The sequence below is a fragment of the Drosophila biarmipes genome, chromosome X (assembly GCF_025231255.1).
Source record: "Drosophila biarmipes strain raj3 chromosome X, RU_DBia_V1.1, whole genome shotgun sequence".
Taxonomy (NCBI): domain Eukaryota; kingdom Metazoa; phylum Arthropoda; class Insecta; order Diptera; family Drosophilidae; genus Drosophila; species Drosophila biarmipes.
This window is the reverse complement of record NC_066611.1, coordinates 9,506,179-9,526,578: the sequence shown is the minus strand read 5'-3', so window position 1 is coordinate 9,526,578 and position 20,400 is coordinate 9,506,179. Positions and strand designations below refer to the sequence as shown.

At 43.5% G+C, this 20,400-nt stretch overlaps 1 protein-coding gene across 1 annotated transcript in view; it reads left to right on the top strand.

Moving 5' to 3' along the window:
* LOC108023975 (adenylate cyclase type 9) overlaps nucleotides 1-20,357 on the top strand; it is a 58,209-nt gene extending 37,852 nt beyond the window's left edge. Inside the window, exons 3-6 of the mRNA XM_017093700.3 lie at nucleotides 8,643-8,920; nucleotides 13,100-14,290; nucleotides 14,837-14,937; nucleotides 15,021-20,357. Of these exons, the coding sequence (XP_016949189.3) occupies nucleotides 8,643-8,920; nucleotides 13,100-14,290; nucleotides 14,837-14,937; nucleotides 15,021-18,562 (5,112 nt within the window). The 3' untranslated portion in view covers nucleotides 18,563-20,357. The remainder of the gene's footprint in view (nucleotides 1-8,642; nucleotides 8,921-13,099; nucleotides 14,291-14,836; nucleotides 14,938-15,020) is intronic.
* Nucleotides 20,358-20,400: the final 43 nt, after the last annotated feature.

Sequence of the window (20,400 nt, the reverse complement as noted above, 5' to 3'; positions counted from 1 at the left end):
TATTCTCTTGGAGAATTAGTAATAAATCAAAGGAGATATGTATCTTCTCGGGACCCATGATTATCCTAGAGAATTCAACTCATTTCTAGTACCTCTGATCCTATCTCAAATAGTTTTATCTACCATAATTGCAGCACTTAGCCACTCGTAATGCCCCGAGTACATTAAATGTTGGGAGCGGAAAAGTTATTGGAATTTGTACGTATGTGGAGGGGACCTCGGCAATTCCGATTGAGAGCTCCCTTGAGTACGCGATTTGTGATGGCTATAAGTCCCTCCTTCTCCTCCTCCTCCTCCTCGCCGGCGAGGGAGGCTCGACATTGGGAGTGATGGAGATGGGAGCGATGAGGATTGCCAATGCGAATGCGAGTGCGATGGCAGGCACTGTCTGACTCCGGAATGCCCCGACTTCGGTCTGGCTTCCTTGGCGCTGCTCATTATCCTTGGCAATGTCTTTTTAAATTGATTTTTATACTCCCCTCAGCTGATTGCCCACACACACAGGCGAACAAGTAATTTTCGGTGCCTGTATCTCGGCCTCGATAATTTCACTGTTTTTATTTTATTTTATTTTATTTTATTTTATTTCAGCCTCGGGCTTGCAAAGAACAAGTACCAAATTGCAGTGCCTAATAATTCCGGCTTACATGGGCTGAGGAATTATAAGGTCTTATGATTGGGTTTTCCTTTTCTTTGCTTGCATTTTGAAATAAGAAATTTAAGGTTTATGTCTTAAGAAAATTATTAGTTGCCGCAGAAAATTGCCACATTATTGTACCTATATTTTTTAGATTATTAAATAATATCACAAAATGAATTACTTTATAATCTTACATCTTTCAACGTTTAAATGAACACCCACACAATAATCAAATCTAAAAATAAGTAATTATTTTAGGATTTGCTGTTTAATGCAATTTATTATAATAATTTAACATTTTTAAACTTTACAAAAAATTATGGTAATCCATTTTTAAACCTTTAAATTTGAAATAAGTCTGTATCTCTGACACTTGTCATCACATTTTTTGTATCTCATATTTTATAATAAAGTATTTACAAAAATTCCATTTATTATATTAATTTTACGTCTTTAAACGTTTAAAAAAATATGTTAATAAATAATAAAACCTTGACAATGAAATGAATCTTTAAATTGAGCATTTTGTATTCAAGCCACTTACCAAATGCACTTTGTACTGAACACTAATGACCTGAAAGCCAAAGTTGTGTTGGAAGTGAAGCCAATTGGTTATTACTATTTTCCAAGAAACTGAGAAAAGTATCGTTGTACAGAAGAATCACTTAGAGCTGTGCCCACTCTACGGTTTTCCACTGTTTATTGACTTGGGGGCGAAAGGCGAAGGGGCAAAGGTGAAGGAGGGGGAGTGGGAACCCCCTTTCATTTGGCATGCCGGGGGTTCCCCGCGCAATTGTTGCCAACGGATTTTCGGCTTAAATGCGAGTGCTTCCCCGTATCACATATGAGTATATGCCACATGTGTGTTTTGTTTGCGCCACGTTTGTATATGGCTTGATTATATTTCATTTTATGCATTATACATGCCTTTCGCATTCGCATTCGCATGTCTCCCCTCATCTTTTTCGTACATCTTTCGTTTTGTCCTTGTGTAGGCCGCTTTGTTATAATCGCATTTTCAGTTATTGTTCCCCACACCCCCCGACAGACCTCCCACCACCCCATCCTTGGCATGTCCTTTGTGCATTTCGAATGCGGGCAAACGGAAAATCTTGCGAGGTCCAGGTTCTCGGGCTCAAAACCTACTCATGCATATTTCAGTTGGCCATCCAACCGACCACGCACCGCCCCCACTTTCTTTCCATGTGTATAAATAATGCACGGTGAAAAAAACTGATCCCTAAGTGGGATTTTATTTAGGCTCCTTTTTTCTTCTTTCGGTTTTGGCGCGATGATTTTGACGAAGAGAGGTACCATTAAATTAAGGTTAATATTTCCAGAAAATATTATTATTCATCTTTGGCAATAGTTTCAAGTTACTTTGTCAATGAAATAGTTAGAGTTTATTTTTAAGAATTATTTTATGTAGGTCTATTTGGAGACGAAGTTAATTCATAACATTTTGAAAAATACGGACATCATTTAACTATTCTGAAGAAATTTTTGGAATAGAAAAGTGATATAAAATCTGCTGATTAATAATACTTACTTATTAGACAACAGATTTTATGATTTAAAACTGGAACTGTGAAATAATATTTCTGTTTTTTTATGTCATTCTGAGAAAATCAAGAACCTTATCTCTAGTAATAGATAGTGAAAATGATTTTTTTTTTTTGAGTTTTATTTATGTTTTATGCAATGCAAATGTTATAATTATAGTACAAGTATTTAAAAAAAATACAAAATTTACAAAAAAAGTTATGTAAAAAACAGAAGGATATTTAAATGTTATTAAATATTTGCATTATTTTCTAGTATGCAAAATAGTATGATTTAATATTTTTCATCGTTGATGACATCGAGAACTCGTGTTAAAATGCATTAAGTTGCTTTGTAAACTTTTTGTTTTTCATATTAAGACCATGTTTTACAACTTTCGCAATATCGGGACTAATTGCAAAGTAATGCACCATTTTGATGGAGCATTTCCTTTGGTGTGATAAAATGAATGAGCGAAATCAAATGGTTGTGGCATTTTCCCTGGGCCATCCAAGTGAAAGTTTAATGCATTTGGTTTGATTGCATTTTGGCGACGCCATTGTGCCAGATATCCAGTCGCCCCTTCACCGGGGGCTACATAAGTTCATATATCCACACGATATGCACCCTGGCCATTGGCCGCTTTCGGCTTCCAGCTTCATGTGTATTCATTACAAATTTAAGTGCTTATTTACACTTTGGGGTTCGTTTCTCTTCTTTTTTTTTTGGAATGCAGTGTGGAGAACGTGCGCGTGGGTGGGTGGGCAGCAAGGACAACAAGTGCAGTCACTTCAGCCACATGGAAAACCGCACCGCAGCCAAGGACTCCTCCACTCGCCACGCCCACTTGGCCAACGCCCTGTTTTGACAGTTAATCATATTTCGGATGCCCGTACTCCTGGTTCGGGGAGCAGGGAGCACGGAGCATGGGCATGACACCTCCACTGTGCACTGTCCACTGCCCATTGTCCATTGCCACTTGCAACTTCGCATTTCCCACTTGCCACTGGGCTTGGGCAATTGCATTACTTTGCCGGCCACTCGTCGTTGGCTCTCCGGTTTTTGGTGTCCTCCAGTGAGGGGCAGTGGAACAACTGCAAAGAGCTCTTGAAACGACTAACCACTGGGCAAGAGGTCCTTCCATAAAGTAACCGCAACCCAATCGGTCCGGCCAAATTGGCCATCATCGTTTATTCAATTTGAATATTCCTGCAGTCTCAATTAATTGTGGCCAAAATGCAGCAGGCAAGGGAAATTTCTACAACCTCTGGGTTAGTCACCGAAAAAAAAAAGAATTTTTGAATCAATTTGTTGCAAAATTGAACAATTTTATCTTTACTGCAAGTATTTTTGGTTGCAGCCTTCTATCTATGTTTCGAGCTTTTTTCAAGATAGAAGACGAACCGTGTTTTTACATTTAAAGAGGGATATTTAAAATGTTGCATGGATTTATATTTGTGTAGAATTAGAATCAAAAAAATAATTTTAATAAAGATTACTTATTCCATATCTTGATATAAGAGTTTAAGGTTCTCTTACTATATTCATATGATCTTAAGTCTTATAAGTTCCAAGAGTGAGTAAACCGTTTAAATTTTTACCACCGATTCCTAACTTTTTTTGTCCCATTAAATTATAATTTTTCTTCAAATATTAAATTGCAATTTTTATCTTAATACAAGCATACAGATATAGATTTATTTCAAGTAGTATATCTTATGTTAGTTTTAAATTTAAGGAATGGCATTTTTAATGCTGCTCTGTAAAATTCTTTTATTATACTGTTATTATACTTGTATCTTAGATTATGAGTTCCAAGACCACCGTAACCATGGTTTTTTCCCACCAATTCCCAACTTTCTTTGTCTCATAATCAAGAAACATGATGGGAAAAGCCCTCTCTTTGGCGTATTTTATTCGCACATGTCTGCGATTTAAGAACCGGGCCTTATATACCTGCACAGCAGATCGATTCATCGATGGCAACTTCCCAGGCGGATCCGCTCTTCGCCCACGGAACTCGGCCCCGTATCCCGCCCCCCGGAAACCCCTTAAATTTATCAGCTTGCTGATAACTCGCAGCCATGTTGCTGCTACTCGGCTTTTGCCTTTGGGTCTGCCACTGGCTTTTCTGCTAATTAATATTCAAAAACTTCTTAACAGTTTGCCGCTTTTGTTGTCGCTCGCTGGGAATTGATGCGGCTGCCAAGAGAGTTTAATTAAACAAATATTTGGAATTTGATTTGCAGCCAGCACAATCGAGTATCTACTTCCTACATATTTATATATGAGGTAGTGGTAGTTGGCCAAGGCAGCCGACGGAATTCCAATTTCCTGTCCCCAATAGCCGAATGCATTATGCATACCCCTGGCCCCTCACAGCCGGGTCCTAAATCGAATGTAAATAGAAAGCCAATCAAAGGCATACAGCAACTTAATTGCCAGATTAAGTACAGGACTGCATGTATGCACGAGCTGCACAGTCATCCAATGACTGGCCACAGATAGTATTCTTCAGATACCAGCTTTTGTCAGCGTTTCGGCATTTTATCATATCTCCGTATCTCTTATCTGTCGCATATCTACAAGATCATGAGTTGTCACAAACATCTCGAAAGGTTTTCGCAGAATGAGCACACACATATTTGGGGTTTCATTGTCCCCTAAAAAAAATTTCAGATTTGGAGTTTTGTATAAAAATTCAGCGTTTTAAATAATAAACTGGGCTTCTAATGGAAAATTATACATTTAATTATATTAATTTACAAGAAAGCTTAAATGTACGAGTATATATTGCGAATTAAATAGTAAAGAATTAATATTTTGTTGGTTTTATATAAAAATTGCGCATTTTAAATAATAAACCAGGCTTGTACTGGAAAATTTTAAATTTAATTATATCAATTTAATAAAAGTGCTAAATTATTTGTATGAATTGCGAATTAAATAAACTTGACATTGAACTCAAGGTCTTAAATTTGTATACAAATATATGTTTATATATAAACAAATCTTGTACTGCTTTGTAAACAAACTTTAGTGATTTAAAGCAGACACTATAATATGTCTTCGTTTAGTATTTTTAAAGAAAAACATCAAAAATATAAAGTATACAAAATAAAAATATCTTTAGAAACTATCTATTTGATTACATGAGATACGTAATATTAAACACCAGATATCAAGCTATTTGAATTATTTGATTTTGTTACATGACCAAGACTAATTTAAGATCCCCAAATGTAGTTATAAAATATATAATTTACTATATAATCTCTAAACTAGTAATAAGCCTGCATAGTTTTTATAGTGGTCTGAAATATTGCTTTATTTATATGTGATATTTAATAAATTACACCTTTCTAGAATTTTTTATATAGTTGCAAAGAATATGATTTTAAAATAGATATTGTAAGCACAGTTTTTAGCATGGCCTGAATTATTAATTTATTCATATGCAATATTCAATACGTTTCAATTGATTTCTAGCTTTTTTAAAACTTATAATAAATCTGCATAGTTCTATGACTTCTCTGAACCATTGATTTATTTTTGTGACCTGCACTTCCAACTCTTTTCTCTCCGTGTAACCAACTGAGTGGAGGTGCGGAAGAGCGAGTGTGTAATGGGTGCACTCGCCGAAGAAGTTCAAGGCGACTTCCCTGGCGGTTCACAGCCAAGAAATGTGTCTGGGGGCGATTCTTATCTTATCGCTAAACTGCCGGAATAACCGAGCGCTATTTATATTAATATTTTTTCTTTTTATATGCCACAGGCCACAAATTTCTCGAGTGGGGGGGCTGGGGCTGCCCACGAATACGACCTCAGAGATATGGATAGCCAGCGATCGTCGGGGGTCCTTGGCCACTTGAGACTGGGGCCGGCGACTGATCTCGAGTAGAGCCACTATCTATATCTTTTTCTCGATTCTCCCGCTCTCTTCCAGGCCCGATTCCAGCGATTCTCCGCGCACCTGGCCTTATCAGGCCGGCGATAAGCTGCCCGCTTTTTGCATTCTCCAAACGCTTCTGCTTCTGCCTCTGTCAGCTGTTTGCTATTTGCTATTTGCCGCTGGCGATCGACGGCGAGACAATCGACGGACCGAAAAAATTCAAATCAGTTCAGTTCCCAGCGCCGCGTCAACGGAATTCGTTGAACCGAACCGCCTCGCCGCCTCTTGTTTCGCATTCAAATCAAATCAAATCGAATCGAATCGAATCGCATCGCATTCAATCGAATCCTAATCAAATCGAATAACGTACGAATAACGTTTGCCAATTGGCGAGAAATACAGCAAAAAAAAGGCAGCTACAAAATGCTCAGTTTTAAGTGAATTTCACATTTTTTTTTTGCCATTTTATCGTGTGTTGCGACTATTAAATACATGTGAAATGTTTTTCTCACGTTCAAGGAATTTGGCTGGATTGATTTTCGGTAGGTGCAGCTGTGAAAAGCCAGGGAAAACCGCAAACTCCTGAGTAATTATTAAGCCGGTCCAAGGGTCAGTTAGCAATTTGCCAAATGAAATATTTGCCTTCGCTGTTGGCTTTGCCTTTGGGTCTGGAAAAACAAAGCGAAGGAAAAAAGGATTCCGCTGGCCAAGGCTTCCCAATTTGCCCACAGACTTGGTTTACTTCATCCCAAAAGTCGCTGGCTTTGCAGGGGAAGGGGTGAGGCAGAGTTGAGCCCTAGAATATATCTTGTTGGTATATATCTTGTAGGTATATATCTTGATACAAGACAACCTGTATCTCAGCCCCACCCAAGTGCCGAAAACTTTTCGGAACCCTAAGCATGCCCTTTGGTGGGGCATTCAAAATTAAATTAAAATTAATTTTTAAAGAGTGTTTATTATGTTAACAAAATAAAATGATTAAGTTTGGGGATTTAAATATATTTTTTTCATTTGCTTTAAAGCTATTTATGGGACTGGCAGAAAGACCAACACTTACGTTTTAGAACGTCCAAAATAGCCTTATAAACTACCTAAATGATGGATCGGGTTAGGGCATTTTCAGCTTCGTTTTCCCCCTCGAATACTTGCCCCCACTTTGTTTTTTATTCCACCGACTTCTATTTTTGGGCCGACTTTTTAGCGGCTTCTTAATGAAAGACCAAATCGGTTTGCTTGGGGGGAATGCTTTTTATGATTAACTTAGCAACTTGGTCCGCGTGTCCGTCTCCGGTTTTCTGTGCGTTGTGTGCGTTTCGCTCGAGTGCCGCCCACGGGTCGTATGCGCGATTCGATTGGACGCCCTGCGATATGGCTCTCGATTCCGATTATGATTTCGCCTCCAGCCTGGGCTGCACTTTGACTGCCACTTTCTACGTTCGCCTCCTTGTTCGCCATCGATAAGATTGCCCGAAACCGAAGGCCGTCGGGCCCAGAAATCGCAAATCAGCTGGCAAATATCAGAAGTCAGAAATCAGAAATCAAAGCCGTTGTCGCGTGACTTGCGCCGCGGCAATTTTCGGTGATAATCAAACGCCAAAAAACCATATCGCAGGCAAAGGAAATTAAAAAGCATTTAAAAGAAATTTTACAGGCGACCATAAACGAAAGGTTTTACGGCTGTGCAGCAAGGAAATGTAGCTTTAAATTAGTTTATACTTTATAATATTCATTGGTGAAATATTAAATTTATTTATTGAAAAGCACAAATAATGATATTTTTATGTCACTGAGAGCTCTACAGAAATTAGTGAGTTGGAATTTTCAGAGTACAAGAACATGTTGTACAAAGAACTAAAAGAAAGATATTTAATATAAATATCATATTTCACATGATCATATTAGGTATAACAGGTCTCACATGCTGCTTTCCCAGTGTGCCTTTTTGTTCTCACACAAGTAAAAGACGAAGCAGAGCAGAGCCATTGACCCATTTGCGAAATGGCAAGGATATAAGGCCCCTTGCGCGTGACCTTTGACCACCACCCACCACCCAATGACAGCCCCCGTTTAATCCGGCGGGGGAAAGAACCGAGAATAATCCGCTAATCCCCGCATTTCAACCCCTTTGTTATTATTAATTATAATTTTATTTTGATGCCAGTCACAAAGCAACTGTGTTTTTGCGGTTCATAATAGCTTTTTTCAATGATTTATCGAAACAACAAGTAAAAACCAGAAGAAATACCGTTTGCTAATAAATGTTTTTCATTTAAACAAAATAGTGAATATAAATATTTATTTTAGCAATTCAAACTGACAATCAAACAATAAAATTAAATTATTTTTATATAATTTATACCATTATTGATTTTCAAAAATAATAAATACTATAAAAAAAAATGTTAAAATAATATATAGAAATGGAAAAGTGTTTACTTTGCATTTTTAGTGGTATTTACCAACAAAGCAGACCTACTTTATTAATAATAATAAATTAATAAATGTTTTTAATACCTCTAACATTTTTTTCTGAATAACATATATTTTTTAACTTGATTCTTGCAGTCGCGCCGACAGTCGGTGAGCTCCAGGGCTATGCCGCCGGGCGTTCTGGTCAACGATAGCCGGGCGAACTCCACCGATGACATCCAGATCGCCCTGGCCCCGCACATCCAGACCTACCTGAGCCAGACGGGCAGGCGGCACTCCTGCTGCAGCGTCATGCTGCCGGTGGCCTTCGAGCGGGCGGCAGCCAAGTCCTGGCTGGACCCCAAGTTCGACTCCCCGGTGCTCGAGGAACAGTACCAGGCCAGCGTCTTTCCCCACGTCCGCATGCGGTACAGGTGAGATCAAACGAAATAACACCTCACCAGAAATTATTTAAAGAATATAAATTTTCCTATTGTAAAATTACTAATTTTATATATGTCACAGTCGAACATCTAAGTTTTAAAGTTTTCCTTTTATATGAATTTTGGAATTGAATTTTAAAAATGTTTTAAAGGTGTACAAAATAAATAAATGATTCTAGGGAAAACGTTCTTTTTTTGTTCTTCCTTAACAACTTATTTTAAATTTAACTAACGATTTGTATTATTATATTATCAAGAAAAAAGGTCATGCCTGAATTACAATTTTTTGTGTCATTTTGGTTTTATTTTTAATTTTACTTTCTAAATTTTGGTATTCATTTTATTATATCTTTTTTTAAGAATACAATATAGTTATTTTTAGTGTTATTAAAATTTATATTCATTTTATTTTAGAGATATTTTTTTGTTTGTCTTTTTTAATTCAGTTTTTAAAATTGTTAACAGCCTAGAAAATAAATCTTGTTGTTATCCAACGCGTAAAAATTGTATTTATAAAAAAATTGGTGTTTCTCTATATTTTTTAAATATTTTTTTTTATGGTAATTTTATCTAATTATTTAATTTTTGATAAAGTTTTCATTTTTTTTTATTCTGAGTACTTCAAATTTGAATTTAATTTACTTCCTGATGCTATTTTAATGCTAGTTAAGCAACCTAGTTTTTATTTCACAACACTCTAAGCACAATAAAAACTGGGGTTTATATCGGTGTTCTTAAAACTTAAATCCCTGGGGGTTGGGAGCTGGAATAAAAATGAAATTAAAACAGAGTGGGGCCAGTGGGTGACCCTGTCCATCATCGTGGCTTCCACTTCCACTCAGCTATGCAAATCGAGCTGTCGGCCAGCGCAATCAAATGAACAAATAGGCTAGCTCAGCCAGGGGATACTGCCAGCTTGAGGCTCTCACCACACCATTTAATTTGCCTTACTTAACTGAATCTTAGCATTTTTCATTCGGCAAGTAAAAAACAATTAATTACTACCCAACATGTGCGTGGAAATTGTGTGGGAAATACAAAACCCCTGGTAAATTGGGCAATGCGCTTTTGATGTTAATGTGCTGGTAACTGGTTGCCTTTGATTGGGCGAAAAATTCGATCCTTTTCGCAGGGAAATTCAGCAATTACCTGTGAACTTAAGTTTTCAAGGAGAAGGTGTGGAAGTCTTGTGGTTGATTTGCAAGGTGTAAATTGATATTCCTTGCGTTAATGCAGGAATTTAATTGAGTTTATTACGATTGCTACTGTGAGCTTAATTCCTATTTTGATTTGATTTATTATATTGCATATATATTGAAAATGTCTTAAAGATATTAATTTAATTTATTATTTAGAGATTTTTTGTTGGTTGACTGGCCACCTTTTTAAGTCGCCGAAAAACCACAAGCACTTCCACATACATAGCCAATTAATATTTATTATAATCGAAGCGCTTGAGAGGGCTGAGTTCGCTGACACCTGGCAAGGGTTCCATTTAGCCCTTTCACCTGGTTGCAGCCACTACTGCGCTAACCCTTCTCGGGTGCTCCGGCATCGCACATATCGCCTAGGTATACACAAACAAGTCCAACTCTGGCACGTGCATGCAATCTACGGAGCATGGGTCTCTGTTTCTGGCGGGGATTAGGGGAGGCGGAGGCACCGGCTGCCAGGGGTCAGGGGTTGGCAGGCGGTAAGCGAGGGCAAATTAGTTGGGGAACTGCGCAGGATGGCGAAATTGCCGCCATAAATGCTCCGTTGGCGTGTGCCCCCCGACGGGTCAATGGGTGTGGTGGTGGATCCGCGGCACAGGGGCTCCTGGCGGTTAGGGGCTAGGGGTTAGGGGTCGGCGCTGCAGGTCAATGCCATTTCAGGCCATTTGGCGGCCAATTGCAGCAGTTTCGCGTGCGGCAACAGAAAAAGGCAACCGAGCAATCGATTGGGTCGCCAACTAGGAAATCGCCCAGCCAAAAGCAACAAAGCACATTGATAATGGATAATTTCTAAACTTAAAACAAATACAAATATTAGGAGATAAGTCTTAGTGTAGGGATTATCACTTGTATCCTAATGGTTCATTTGGACTTATTTAATAACTCAATAAAAAATCCATAACGTCATTACTTTTATTGAAATTCGGATTAAGTATGGATACAATCAGAAACACTGTTTTGCATTTTGCTTTTTTTGCATTCTAAATATTCATATTTATTTTTATTTAGCATAAGTTATATATTTCATGAATTTACAGAGTTACTTGTACCTTCTTAAAAATGTCTAAAGTTTATGATAACCTACCTGTTCTCCCTAGAAACTGCCTCTAAATTCCAAAGTCAGCTGGGGATTGTTTAATTCCAAAAGTTTCCTAAAAGGCTTTTGACATATGTAACTCCCAGATGCTTGAAAGTTAATTTAAGTCCGAAAGCTGAGTTTTCCAAGATGCAAAACCGCCATCTGCTCCTGTCACTTCTACCAGGGGAACTTTCGGTGGCCATCAACTGGAAACCAAAGGGGTTGCCAACCAAAGTCTCCCGAATGGCCAAGTCAAACAATGGCGGCAGCTCCTGGCATTTGGCACTTGGCACTTGGTACTTGGTACTAGGAACTTGGTACTGGGCTCATCAACAATGGCCGGAGATTAGTGGGCAGGTCGTCATCGTCATCTGGGCGCTCCGCGGTTGCCCAGCTCTCCAGCTTCCCAGCTGCATTACCAGTTTTTAGTTCCGGCCTGACCTCTGCCTCCTCGAGCGGAACAAAGTGTGTAATGAATGCAGTGGCACTGGCACTGGCAGTGGCAAAAGTTCCCATGGTGACAGGTTGGAAAGTGTAAGCCGCTTTCTTTACTCTCGCCACCCTTTCTCTCCTGCAGTTGGCGTTAATTAGGATGAATGGGAATGGCCTGCAGCGAAAGTTAAATGGGATGAACAAAAATTCTTGGGGGCCAAGTGGTTGCCATTAGTCCGCCGAGGGGAACTGGGTCTACTCCTTGACTGCCGCAGACTTCTCAGCAGAGGGTGGTGTCCTGCACTTGACCTAGTAGTCTTACTGTTCTACAGCTTTAACTTTCTGGACCTTTAAACATTAATGATTAATTATAAGGGAAACCTTATTTCTTCTTATGTATACTAGAAAATAAAATCTTTATTATGCTGATCAATGATTAATAACAAAGGAAGCCTTATTTCTCCATATGTGCCCTAAGTTCCATTACACTAGGAAACTAAATCTTTCATCTTGAGGTTTATGCTGATACCAGGAAATGTAAAACAAAAACTTTTCTGTACGCCTTACAAAAAATGAAACATTTTTTTTCAAATTTAAAATTCATTAAATTGATGTTGGTTGATGTTGATGTCGCAGGATGCTCATAAGCTCTACGCTTTGAAACAGCCGAACTACAATCAGAAAAACACCAAAAAAAATAAAGAGAATTATCGCCAAAATTTGAATTCCAAAAAATCCTGAGGTACCCCCCTACAAGAAATGAAAAATTTTTTCAAAAATTAAATATTCCTTAAAATGATGGGGATCGTTAGCAAAGGTCTTAAGCTGCTCAAAACAGTCGGATTTTTAGCTGTATGCCTTGATTTGGCCAAACCACAGTCAAAAAACCACTGAAAAGTGGACATTTTTGTCCAAAATCTGAATTCCAAAAAATCTTGAGGTACCCCCTTACAAAAAATGAAAAAAAATTTCAAAAATTAAATATTCCTTAAAATGATTGGGATCGTAAGCAGAGGTCGTGAGCTGCTCAAAACAGTCGGTTTTTTAGCTGTACGTCTTCATTTGGCCAAACCACAGTCAAAAAACCACTGAAAAGTGGACATTTTTGTCCAAAATCTGAATTCCAAAAAATCCTGAGGTCGTGAGCTGCTCAAAACAGTCGGTTTTTTAGCTGTACGCCTTGATTTGGCCAAACCACAGTCAAAAAACCACTGAAAAGTGAAATATTTCGCCAAAATCTGAATTATCTGAATTATTTTTTAGCTGTACGCTTTAATTTGGCCAAACTATGATTAAAATTCATACATTTAGTGACGTAAGTTAGAGGTCCCTCTGACTCATAGGCCTTTTAAAGTTAAAGCATAATATAATTTCTGAACTATCTTTAAGCCATGATTGTCTGTAAAGTGTTTCCTAAACGTACCTCTCTACCTGTGGTCCTTCCAGATTCACCCTCTCGTACATCCTGCTGTGCTCGCTGATGTGGTGCCTGTACTTTGTGGTGGACGGCGGATCGGAGGACTTCTGGCGCCCGATCTCCAGCTCCTTCTCGATGCTCTCGCTGGTGACGATCATGGCGCTGTGCTTCACCCACTGGGACCTGTACCGGGAGCACCGCACGGTGACGTCGGCGGTGACCGCCCTGCTCCTGTGTGGCGCCTCCCTGGCCTTCCTCACCTACACGGGCAGGGCCTTCAGTCCGCTGGGCCACTTTGCCATCTGCCTGGAGATCGTCCTGCTGATCTACACGGCCCTCCCGATGCCCCTGTGGCTGGGCGCCAGTACTGCCATCTCCTACTCGATCGCCTTTGAGATGGTCTCGCACATGGTCATCGGATGCAGTGCCATCCATGGAGGTGCCATGCACGGCGGAAACGCGGCTGGCGGTGGCTCCGGCATGGAGGCCAATGGCGATCCCAGCAACAAGATACTGATCCTCAGGATAATGGCCCACCTGAGTGTGCATCTGGTGGGCGTGCATGTGCTGATCATGAATCTGGTGCGCATGCGCGGCACCTTCATGAAGGTGGGTCAGAATCTGCTCGTCCGCCGCCAACTGGAGATGGAGAAGCAGCTGAAGGAGAAGATGATCCATTCGGTGATGCCGCCGAAAGTGGCGGATATGCTGCTTAACGAGGGTGGTCCGTCGGGCCTGGATTCCGGAGGATTGCCGCCGGAATCGCACTACATGCGACCGCGGGCCTCCAACGATGTGAAGTCCCTGTTCCGGCCATTCCACATGCACAGCATGGAGAACGTGAGCATCCTATTCGCCGACATCGTCGGCTTCACCCGCATGTCCTCCACCAAGACGGCCGAGCAGCTGGTGGAGATCCTCAACGATCTCTTCGAGCGCTTCGACGATCTCTGCTCGCTGAGTGGCTGCGAGAAGATCTCCACGCTGGGCGATTGCTACTACTGCGTGTCCGGCTGCCCGGAGCCGAGGGTGGACCACGCCATCTGCTGCGTGGAGATGGGCCTGGGCATGATCGACGCCATGCGCTGCTTCGACGCCCAGCGCCACGAGGGGGTCAAGATGCGGGTGGGTGTCCACACCGGCACCGTCCTCTGCGGCATCGTGGGCACGCGGCGGGTCAAGTTCGATGTGTGGAGCAACGATGTCAGCCTGGCCAACAAGTAAGTGGTTGAGAGCCGAGTCTTGAGATTTAGATGTTGGTAGTTAACCATATAATCCCGATTTCTGTATGTTAGGGTTCTAGTTTGTTGGTTGCCAAAGAAAGTTAGCACGAAGTTTAATAATTTGGAACAGACATAGGTTTTGTAAAGGCTAAGCTTATGGTATTTCTCAATGTCATGTTATGGCCTTTTTAAGCTTTGTGTAAGTGGAAGTTAACAGGCAGTAAAATTGTAGAAAAATAAATTCGTTTTCTCAGTGTGATGTTAATGTTGCCAAAAACAAATGTAAAGCTCGTAAACAGTTTTCAGCAAACACGACATACTGACAAAATTTAACATGACATTGAACAATCGGGACTGCCTTTTTAAATTTATTTGTTTGTTTTTCAATACTTTTGAATATCAATTTTGATCAACTATTAAAGCCTAGAATTTTCTTAATATTTTTAAAACGCAAACCACTAATTTTAAAAACCATCGATTTGTCTAGTTAAGTTTATCTTTTTCATGTATTTTAATAACCAAAAACTCACCTTCTTCTTCCAGAATGGAATCCTCGGGCAAGCCGGAACAGGTGCACATCTCGCAGGAGACATCTAGCTTCCTGGGCGATGCCTACTACCTGGAGGAGGGCGAGGAGGTGTTCGGTGAGTGTGCCCACCGAAAACTAAGTCAAGATCCATCGAAGCTAACCTTGACCCTTCTCTGAACCCTTCCCTTTCCCAACCAGGTCACCGCACGTACTTCGTGGTGGGACGTCGTCGTGACTTCACCCGCACCAACAGCCTGAGTCCCAGCATGCCGGCCAATGCGATCGGCAGTTCCCTGCTCCTGCCCGGCGCCCATGGAGCCTCCCTTTCCCAGAGCGCCACCAATGTGTCCGCGGTGCAGCCCAATGTTCCACCCGCCTCTCCGGTTGGCCAGCTGTCCAGCTCGCTGAATCCCTCCCCCGTGCTCTCGATGCGACCGCGTCTCACCTCGCTGAGCATGAAGCTGCGCAAGAAGTCGCAGAGTCGCGAGCGGGATGTGGAGCGCGGCATCATCCATCCGGCGGCAGCGGGCGTTCCTCCAGTGATTGTGGTCAGGGAACGGCCCAAGATCATTATCACCACCAAATCCCTGCCCGGAAGTCTGGACTCCGATGAGCAGCCGCCGGTTAGCCCACCGCTACCACCGCCAGCGAATCCTCCAGCTATCGAGACGCGCTCGAAGATCAAGCTAAAGGTGTGGAAAGTGCCGAGATTCTTCAAGCGGGGATTCGAGGATTTGTCGGGGAGAAATTGCACCAGCAGCAGCTCGTCCTCCGGCCACCATCAGGAGAAGGAGCGCGAGCGGGAAAGGGAGAAGGAAGAGCTGCATCACCAGAATCAGCTGAATCCCGAGGAGACGCTGGCCTTCATGGACAACCAGATGCAGAATGGCAACGGCTGTGGCTACCAGCAGCTGCCCGTCCTGGTGGAGTCCAGCATCCATCGCACCCAGACCCTGGACATTCCACCAGCTCGTCCAGTGCTCCATCATGCGGCCACCTCGACGGCTTTGGCCAGCAGTGTGCTCCGATCGCCGGAGGCGGGTGGCAGTGGCGGCGGATGCTGCTCCCCCGGCCAGTACTCCATGTACGACGACATCATCGATGTGCGATCCTACATCAGTCAGTCGCGCAGCGATATATCTCCGTTTGGCCGGTCGGGCAGCTATAGATCGCAGTGTGGCCGCCAGTCAACGGGAGGGGGCAATGGAGCTGGGGCAGCAGCTGGAGCAGGAGGAGCTGGTAGCTCCCAGACGGCGCCCACAGTGGAGCAGTCTCCACTCCCCCGGCCACGTGCCTCGACCCTGGCCACTGGGCGACCGACGCCGAATAGCCTGGAGCCGGGCACCTCGTCCACTAGTCCCTGTTGTCTGCCCGCTCCCGGGAACTCTGGCGGGGGCATCTTCCCGCCGTCGCACTCCCGCCAGTCGAGCATCTGCCCTTCGGCCACGTCGCGCAAGGATTCGGGCATCAAGAGCAACTCGCGGCGATCCTCGATCCAGCAGCAGATCTACGCACTCAACCAGTCGGCGATCAGTCAGCATCGGGTCTCTGGCTACTTCACCAGCTCCACCTCGAGCATCTCCAATTTGGGCGAGGTGCAGGGCTTGGGGCTGCCATTGGCCGTACAACCACCGCCGCCGGCCCTGCTGATGCCCGCCTGCTCCTCGCAAATGGCCGATCCGCTGGCCGCCTGTCTGCAGCAGCTGCGCAAGCAATCGGACCTCCAGCTGATACGCTGCGTCCGGGACAATGCCAGGTCGCAGAGGAGCTACCTGGTGAAGCCGCCGCTGCGCAAGTTCAGCTTGTACTTCAAGTCGCGCCAGCTGGAGCGGGATTTCCGATCGAAGGCCCATCGCTTTGGGGCCGAGAACGAGACGGAGGGACCGCCGACCCTGGCCACGCCGCGCTACAACACCTACATAGACATCTTCGTGGGCATCGCCGTGTACCTGTGCATCTCGGTGTCCCTGTTCCTGATGACCCAGAACACGGTGACCCCGAGCTTCCGGCTGTGGGTGACCCTGTTCTCCTGCTTCACGGGCATCCAGGTGTTCGCCCTGTTCCTGTTCACCCGCCAGATGTGTCGTCGTCAGAGCGGAGGCAGTGCGGGCAATCGATTTAGGTCCAAGTCCACGACCAGCGAGGATTTGGAGCGGGAGGAGCGGGGCGCAGGAGGAGCAGGCGGGGGAGCCCGAGGACGCCCGCACTTTGAGTCCTGCGCCGATCGCATTTTCGAAGCCATCTCCAGCTGGTATCCCTGGCACATCTGCCTGGCCGTGCTGATGGCCATGCCCGTGCTGCTGATCATCGCCAACTTCCTGCTCCTGGACTTGGAGCAGCTGGAGGCCTTCGAGTACCACTACGGCTTCCTGATCTTCGTGTGCATCGTGCACTTCTGCAACTTCACCCAGCTCAACTGCTGGGTGCGCAATGTCCTGGCCTTTCTGGCGGCCCTCTGCTTCATCGGCATCGCGGTGTCCCAGCTGATGGTGTACAGCCACAATCGTGGCGATCAGCAGGATCAGGAGACGGCATCGAACTTCACAGAGGAGATCAAGTGGTTCCAGGACTACCACGTGGAGATCTACCTGGACCTGCTGCTCATCCTGGTGCTGGTGTGGTTCCTCAACCGCGAGTTCGAGATCGGCTACCGGCTGACCTTCTACGGCAACGCGGTGGCCAACCAGGACAAGGTGCGGGTGCAGAACATGAAGAACCAGGCGGACATGCTGCTGCACAACATCATACCCAAGCACGTGGCCGAGCATCTGAAGAACACGGCCAAGTACTCGGAGAACCACCACAACATAGCCATCATCTTCGCCTCCATCGTCAACTTCAACGAAATGTACGACGAGAGCTATCTGGGTGGCAAGGAGTTCCTGCGGGTGCTCAACGAGCTGATTGGAGACTTCGATGAGCTGCTGTCCAGACCGGAATTCCGTGCGGTGGAGAAGATCAAGACGATTGGCTCGACCTTCATGGCGGCCAGTGGCCTGGATCCCTCGCACCGTGGCACCGGAGATGAGCACATACACACGCTCATGGAGTTCTCGATTGCCATGCAGGAGGTGGTGGATGCGTTCAACAAGGATCTGCTGGAGTTCAACCTCATCCTGAGGATCGGCATGAACATTGGCGATGTGACGGCGGGCGTGATTGGCACGAGCAAGCTGTACTACGACATCTGGGGCGATGCGGTGAACGTGGCCTCCAGGATGGACTCCACCGGCCTGCCGAATCGCATCCAGGTGGGCAAGGACTGCCTGCCCTTCCTCACCAACCGCTATGAGTTCGAGCCCCGGGGCAGTGTGTATGTGAAGGGCAAGGATCACATGGAGGTGTTCCTGTTCACGGGCCGCAGGGAGAAGCCGCTGGAGGACAAGGCTGATGATGAGCTGGAACGCTTGGAGAGCAAGAAGCAGGAGTACGAGGAGCAGGACGAGGTGGCGGTGCAGGAGGAGGAGGACGACGAGGATGAGGACGAGGAGGACGACCTGCACTCCAGCGAGACCACCACGCTCTTCAAGTCGCAGGAATCGCTGCAGGCGAACGGCGGCAGCCACTTGGCACCCTCCAACGCCGTCAACCACTCCTCCATGGGCAACAACAACAACAACAGCAACGCCAACAACAACGTGAACAACATAAACACCAGCACAACAACGACACCGACGACAACAACGGCGGCGGCGGCGGCGGCGGCGGCGAACAACAACTCAATGCCAGTGGAAACTTAGGAAAATAGTTCGGGACTTTTGGGCGGAGCATCAGGCACTTGAGAAATGGTTTCAAAATTGCATTTAATGACTCTGACGAGGGAGCAAGTCCTCCGGCAACCAGACATCCGTACGAATGGCTTAGAGCAAGGAGTTGTGGCCAGAGAGCCAGGAAACCAAAATGTAACCAAGGGCGGGGGGCGGGATGGGGGATTCAGGGGGGCGGGGCGTCGTGGTTGGACCAACTGAAGAACCAACCGTGTTTTTTGTGATATAAATGAATATGAATAGATAGAAACGTTAGAAGCGATAGAATCGGGTTAAAGTTGCTAGTGAGATTGGCTGATTGATTCATCGATTGCCCAAGTGATTGATTGATTGATTGTTGTTACTGCGTTCGGTCAAGAGACCTGACGCCAGGCAGACCCATCAAATATTCTGCATATATATTAGCGCATGTATTTAATTGTACTAGCCACTTGCATCATCCGAAAACCAAACGAAATGCTTTCTTTCCCTTCTACCAATGTTTTTTTTCACTAGCTCTAACTAAACTAAATTAAACTAAACAAAAAAAACTAAACTAATGGAAATACGTGGCTTTAAATGGTAGTAGCGAAATATAGATGTGGATTGTATGTAGGTTCAATGTACCCTAGAGTTAGCCAATGTATAAGTAACTAAATAACATTTTTTTTGAGCCAACGAATGGATATTACCTGTATGTATTTGCTGTTGTTCGATGTTGATCCATATGTGTATATAGATGTATGTAGCTAAGGTCAAACGAGTGTGGTTCCGATGCCATATGAAGGGGTTTCGGACGGCAGGGCAAGCCATATTTCCGGAAATAAAGCTAGAGCTAAATTATAGATTTTTTAAAACCAATTTTGATCATTTTATCGCCTGGCTTCGATGTGGCAGCACACAGGGTCACAATTGGTTGACCAGCATAGTGGTAGTCCTAAAGAGAAACACTTTTTTTTGCTAGTAATAGAGGAGTAACCCCAAACGATCTACGTCGTTGTGACACGCAGCTTTTACATAAAATGTACCCGAAAAGTATGCACCAAAATGCTTGCCATACTCACACAAAGACACGCACTCACCCACCAAAAAAGCTTTCACCACACACACACTCACGCACACCAAGAACCCTACACTGAGAACATCGTTTTGTAAGCCTTTTGTATGATTTTTTTATGCAAACACACCTATTGTGCAATGCAACTTTGCGACTTTCTAAGGTTAAAACTAAGCAAAGCTCTATTTCCGACACAAAAAATTAGAAAAAAAGATATACCAAAATCAGAGAAAATATTTAACAATGTAAACGTGTATGTGTATCGAAACCTATGGACCCTATTGTATTTTTATATAAAAAAACAAGTATTTTCTACTAATTTATTGAACAAAACAAAAAAGACGTACATTTTTTTCTTGTCTTTTTGAAACCTCTAAGTGTACATACTACAAGATATATATATACACACCTATATATATTTATATTTATAATTGTATATTTTTATAAAACAAAAACGAAAGAAGCAAAAAAACGGAACACAAAGAGCGAATGATATTTACGAGAAGTCTAGATCCTGTTTACGATGTGTAGAAATGTTTAAATGTTGTTAACGCTGAGCTAGCCAGCAGCCATCCGTGGCCATAACCAATGTAAGTGGATCGTGTCCTACGTGTGTTTTAGCAAACGATTTCAAAGAGTTTATCGACATGTTATAGGCAAACCTACTAAGCGAGATGTGTAGAATCAAAATAAACGAAAAGGCAGCAGTCTTATATTGTATGTACTTAACAAGGCGATGGTTTGTTTTATTTTTGGTTGGGTGTGGCACTTGTTC